Source organism: Bison bison, unplaced genomic scaffold (assembly GCF_000754665.1).
Source record: "Bison bison bison isolate TAMUID 2011002044 unplaced genomic scaffold, Bison_UMD1.0 scf7180017864508, whole genome shotgun sequence".
Classification (NCBI taxonomy): Eukaryota; Metazoa; Chordata; class Mammalia; order Artiodactyla; family Bovidae; genus Bison; species Bison bison.
The window spans coordinates 10843399-10849167 of NW_011495064.1; the positions used below are offsets into that span (position 1 = coordinate 10843399).

Sequence of the window (5769 nt, forward strand, 5' to 3'; positions counted from 1 at the left end):
ACAAATATGTCCGGTGTTCTGTTAGAGCTGAAGTTCGTCATCTCCGGAGGGTCCTGTGTCATCGCTTGATGCTAAATCCCCAGCATGTGAGTATTCCCATGTAGATTTTTTTTTGAGGGGACGGAAAGGGGTAAGAAAGGAACAGAGTCAACGGTAGACTTGGTAGTTCTTGACCTGGGCAAGAGAATAGTTTCTGAAACTTTGCCCGTCTCCTTCCCAGGTGCAGCTCCTTTTTGACAATGAAGTTCTCCCTGATCACATGACCATGAAGCAGATATGGCTGTCCCACTGGTTCGGCAAAGTAAGGCAGTGCCAAGGCAGTCCCCAGGGCAGAGGTGGGCTGAGGGGGCCTTCTGGGTAAGAACATTTCCACTGACTACTTCTTCCCATTGTTTTTTCCTTAGCCATCCCCTTTGCTTTTACAATACAGCGTGAAAGAGAAGAGGAGGTAGGGGCCAAGCCCCCACCCTTCCTTGTCCCCTCCCCTCCCCAGATATTTATGTGAAATTAACTTCGGCTTTATTTTTTGAAATAAAAACTTGAAAAAAGCAGCTCTCCTTGCCCTGTTTTGTTCTGCCACACACCCCTGCTTTATCCTGTGTCCTGCTTCCCTGTTGAGAAGTCTTCTTGAGTTTCATCAAAAAGGAGGACCTTTCTGTGTTGGTGTCCCCTCAGTGAATTACCAAAGGACAGCCGTGGAGAACCTTACGTATGTAAAACTCAGAAAGTGAGCTGAGTGAACCAGGTCACTCATAGCTTCCTCTTCTGGTGAAGGGAAGGGGTGCTCTCACTGTCCTTGAACGCTACCACGTGTAAAGCAGACCTGAGTGCATCAGGTGTCCTAATTCAGTAGTGGTGAGAATGGGGCTAGGGTCTGATAGTGGCCACTGCAGGATTGAAGAAGAGTGATATTTTAAAGAAAATACAAAGAACTGCACCATGGGAGGAGCCTTTAAAAAAAAATGGGATGCAAGAACACATTGGGGATCGTCACAGTTGGAAACCTGCTGTCCATGTGAGATTCAGGTGCCTGGGCTAGGTGAAGCCAGGGTGTGGAGAGGGTGGTTGAGAGAAGGGAACTGGTTCCCAGAAAGGCCACCTTTTAGGAACAAGAGGGAAGCAGCAGGGTGAGAACTCTATTGAGTAGTTTAGCAATCATTCCTTGTCAGTTTGAGCCAGACAGTAACAAAGGAGGGAACTGGAGGCCAAAGCAAGGTGTTTTTCCTGTAAGAAGCTAATGGGCTGCTGTGGAATCTGGGACAAGCTAAATGGTGCAGGCAGCATAGATGTTGCCAGAACCTGATGTTAAAGCCTAAATCTGGCGCTGGCCAAAGTCTGACAGTATGAGTTCAAGGGGGTCGCTGAGCATAGCTTGTGAGGGCTGAAGGTGCCTGAGCTTCCCTAGATGGAGACTGGGTGGCAGAGGACTTGGGAAAGGGGTTAGTGAAAAACCCTTAACTGGCCAGAGGAGCCAGAGACTCCGGGGGCAAAAAACCTGAGCTCTCTCCCAGGACACAGCAGGCCAGGGCTTTGCTCCCCATGGATGAAGCTTGTAGGCCAAAAGAAAGGCCTATGTGGAGGGATTGCAGACGCAAGGCAGAGCCCTAGGTACAAGCTGGGCAGGGAACAGGGCCCAGGGTGGACACTGCCTGGGCACAATTCCCTCCTCGTACCATATCCAGGATTCCTGAATCTCCGATGCTTCAGGACTCATGCCTGATTTGTATCCCCCACCCCCTGCCCCCAGCTGTTCTTGAAAGCGTAAATTCACCTCCTCCAGAAAACCTTTCCTCAGTCAGAATCAGGCCTTCTTCCAGAGTCTTTGGCCTGCCTCCACACCAGCACATATCTCGAGGATTTTGATTAATTATATCTATCCCAGGGTTCCCTATTCTCTTCTCCCTGAATATAAGCTCTGGGTAGTCCCAGGCCCACTCAAGCCACAGTATTCAGATTGTTCTCAAGGCATTTGTGTGTGAAATGGCATTTCCAAGGCAGGTGGGGTGGGGTAGTGGAGGTAAGGAGAATGGAAATACCCCTGGGGACTTTTTCTGGCATAATAGTCCAGTTGGGGCTTGGCGGCAGCTTGATGTCTAGCAGGCCCAATCAGAAGATAACTCTGGGGGAGACCTGAGAACCAAGCCTTAGGATGAGGCCTTTCATGACACATGACATGCAGCCAAGAAGCCCCAGAAGGCACTCAGGCCTGGATCTGGGGTGGCATGGCTCCCTGCCTGACCCCCAGCTCAGCAGAGCCTTCTTTTTTCAGCAGCAGTGGCAGCCGGCTGATGCAGGCCATCTGCAGGTACCTCGCCATTCTCTAGCTATGGGTCCATTACTTCGCTCCCCAGCCTGCCCCACACAGATCCTGCCCCTCGGAATCACTTGGGTCTCTATCTGTGCCAGGGTGGGCAAGTCAAGCCCGCAGTGCTCTTGGGCTCAGTGGCCCAGAACACACATGCCTGCTCAGAGAAGCAGCTGTAGGGCTGCCCCAGCATGCTCCCAGTTGCCCCAGACCTCATGGGGTGCCAGGGTGGAAATGTCAGTCCTCACCTGCAGGGCCAAGCTTGCCCGTGCTCCTGATGCCCTTTCTCACCAAGCTCTTTTCGTGGTCCACGTTCACCTGGGCACTGAGACTTGCTCTCCCCTTTGGCACAGAGGAGTACAGGTCCCTCTCAGGCTGGTCCCTCTCCCAGGACTTGGAGGTGAGCGATGGTAAGGAGACAGGGAAAAGGGACTTCCCTGGGACAGTGCGCCTCAAGGGGTATGCCAGTGTCGGGCTGTGGTGCAGGTGGTGAGCATCCCACTGCTCCCCCACCCCAGCCTGCAGACCCCCCGAGTTGGCAGCAATTGCATGGAGAATTTTGTAAAAGGCCTAAAGAACGCACAGACCCAGCGTTCTGGAAGTAAGGAAGATTTATGTCTGAATCGGGTCACTCTGCATTAACGTTTTCTGAAAGAGAAAACCATCCCAGAGGTGTGTGAAATGGAAGGACTTCCGGCCCCAGCTCTTCTGTCTGGAGTTTCTTCATTTAAACACTCATGGCCCTCTCATCCTGGTTAACAGGTTTTCTCTAAGATGGGGGGATGGTGAGGAGAAGCACGCCTCTTGGGGCTGTCCTTCTCGGTCGTCCACCACCCCTAGGAGGTTATTCTGAGGATCCTCGTCCCCGCTTCTCTCACTCACAGAACTCAGAGAAACGTGTACGGTGGGAAATCCAGGGGCCTGAAGGCCATTTATTGAGCCGATATCAAGAAGAGGGGGTACATCGGGGGTAGGCCTGGGTAGAGGCATCTACAAGATGAGAGGGTGAAATGGACAAAGGCAAGTCAGAGATGCAGTGGCAGGGAATGAGAAATAAGATGGGGGTGATGGGGAAAGGGAATTCTGAAAGAGGGTGGTGGGTGTGTGTGAGAAGGCATCCTTAAGTGGGAGTGGAGGTGTCTTCTGAAGAGAAAGTGAGAAAGAGGGGATCTCTACCAAGTGAGGGAGCAGAGGGCCCCCGAATGTCCTCTGAAGGGACAATGGGGAGAATCCATCAAAGAAGGGGAGTGGCAGGCAGGAATGTAGGCTCAAGTCCTTCTCTAAGGACCCAGGGCAGAGAGGCTGGGGCCATGGGGATGGGTGATACGGCAGGAAGAGGTGCACTGGAGCGCAGCCACTGTCAAGTTGGGCTTGGGGGAAGCCTAGGAGACAGCTGAACACCCCCTCCTCAACCCAGGTTTAATCTCTTAATCTCCCTCATTAATCATCCCCCTCCTCCTACACCCCTCAGAGGATCTGGTTTCTCCCCAGCTCAGGTTCCAGGGGCTTTGCTGGGAAAAGTCCCCTCCTGAGGCCCCACAATTGTCTGGACAAATCCCTGGCTGCTGGGATGACCTTAGCTGGGCTCTGCTGTCAGCAACCTCTTCCCTTGACTAGTCTCTCCTTCCCTCTCCTCCCCAAAACCCACATCTGGGGATTGCCCAAGCCCATTGTCCAACCCCTTCTGTAAGCCTGGCGGCAAGGGGAAAAGGTTGAGAGACAGAAGGGGAAGAAAGCAAAGGCCCTTCAGGAGCGCTCCACAAGAACACACAAGAGTAACTAAGAGCAGAAGAGATGACATAAAAGCTACATAGAAGATGCATGAGTAAAGGTCACAGTGTCTTTTTGGTGGCAGGACATGAGCTAGGCAGCTCCTACAGCCTCCCTAGAAAAACCTTCTTTGCAGACTAAGTGAAACCACCAGCATGGTTCAGAGGGCTGAGGCCTCCTGCCTCTCTGCCACCTGCCACCATTAATAATCAGTTAACAAGGTCCTGAGGCCTCTCAGCTTTCCACTGTCTGCTCTCTGACCCAACAGTGGGCCCACTGGGCTGAGTTTATTGCTTAGGCTGCCATGAAGGTACTATGTGAGTATCTGGGTGTGTCTCAGGGGACGGGGAGCGTCATTGGAGGGAGTCCTTTATCAAGAAGACCCTGTGTTTCTCCACCTTTGTTGGATGTGGACTAGGTCAATGCCTCCGGTTACATGAGGTTCCCTGACCCCCATTATCAAAGTGCCTTCCTGTCCTTGTCAAGGAATCTTTATCCAGGTGTCTTGGCTCTCCCAAGCTCTGTTTGGTGCACCCCATCTTCAGGCTCCACTTGCCCCAGAGCAGACAGGTGGACTCAGGGGATCACAGCACAAATCGTGGGAGGAAGTCTACAGAGAAGGTGACCAGGAGGGACTTCATGGCACTGTTTGAAGAAAACAGAAAACCCCGCGTTCCCTAGGAATGGTGAGTTCCCCAGGAGTGGCAGGGCTTCTCTGCCTCTGTGATGTGACCTATGAACAAAATCCTTGCCCTGTTGAACCTTCACTGGTGAGCAGTGCTGTCCCAGAGCTGCCTTCTTCCTACAGTGGAAGGATGTGGTGTGAGCCCAGGACTAGAATAAGTGTGGGAGAGAAGGAAGACGGGACTCGGATAAAATAGAAAAGAATATCCCTGGTCTTAGAACTTGCAGTTGGGTTTGTAGGGGTTCTGTCTCCAGATCTGGTTGGGTAGATGAAGTCTGCCCTTGAGGTTACTCTTCTACAGTGAGTGGCCCTGATGCTCTGGGGCAGTGAGTGGTTCCCACTGTTGCAGATGCTGGGTGGTTTTTGGGCCTCTCCAGACTGAAGGAGCCATACTCCAACTATAGGAGCTTAATAGGAAGACAAAGACAGACAGATCGACTGATAGATGGAAAGACTAATCAGGAGGCCCTCTGTGGAGGCCAGTCTTCACTGGCCTCCTGGGCAGTAACAGCAGCTCTGGTTTGCTGTGTTCTCTTTCCTGAGATCCAGGTCTCCGGCCGGTTCTCCGTGTGTTTAGACTTCCTCGAGGCCTCTGAGACGTGGCAGGACGGCCTTGGATTCGGCCAGAGAGCCAGAAGAATCCACTCACCTGCGCTCGCTTCCCCGTGGCATCCCCAGAATCCCCGGTTACAGTCGCCCTGCCCTCCGGTCCTTCCAAGTCTCCAGTCCCCCAGCCCCCAGCGCCGCGCTAATAACTTCCAGCCGCCGGACCTCTTTAAGAGAGTTCCGCAGGGGTGGGGCGGGACGAGGGGGCCAGGTCAGGAGATAGAGGTTCTTACTAGGTGAGGCTGGGGACCCTACCACTGTCAGCTCTGCTCTTCCTTCTTGAAATTTCGCAAATCCCCAGCCGTTGGGGCCAGGGAAGGCAATTTTATTGCCGACGACTTTATGAGCCAGAGCTGCGGCTAGGCGGGGAGTCTGTGGTACACAGAATCTAGGGGCCGCCCAG

The 5769-nt window shown here is 53.0% G+C and overlaps 1 protein-coding gene across 1 annotated transcript in view; it reads left to right on the plus strand.

Moving 5' to 3' along the window:
- Positions 1-551, plus strand: part of PCGF1 (polycomb group ring finger 1) — a 2384-nt gene extending 1833 nt beyond the window's left edge. The window contains exons 7-9 of the mRNA XM_010829714.1: positions 1-86; positions 221-301; positions 405-551. The exon at positions 1-86 is cut by the window's left edge and continues 1 nt beyond it. Coding sequence (XP_010828016.1) covers positions 1-86; positions 221-301; positions 405-452 — 215 coding nt within the window. The 3' untranslated portion in view covers positions 453-551. The remainder of the gene's footprint in view (positions 87-220; positions 302-404) is intronic.
- The last annotated feature ends 5218 nt before the right edge of the window (positions 552-5769 follow it).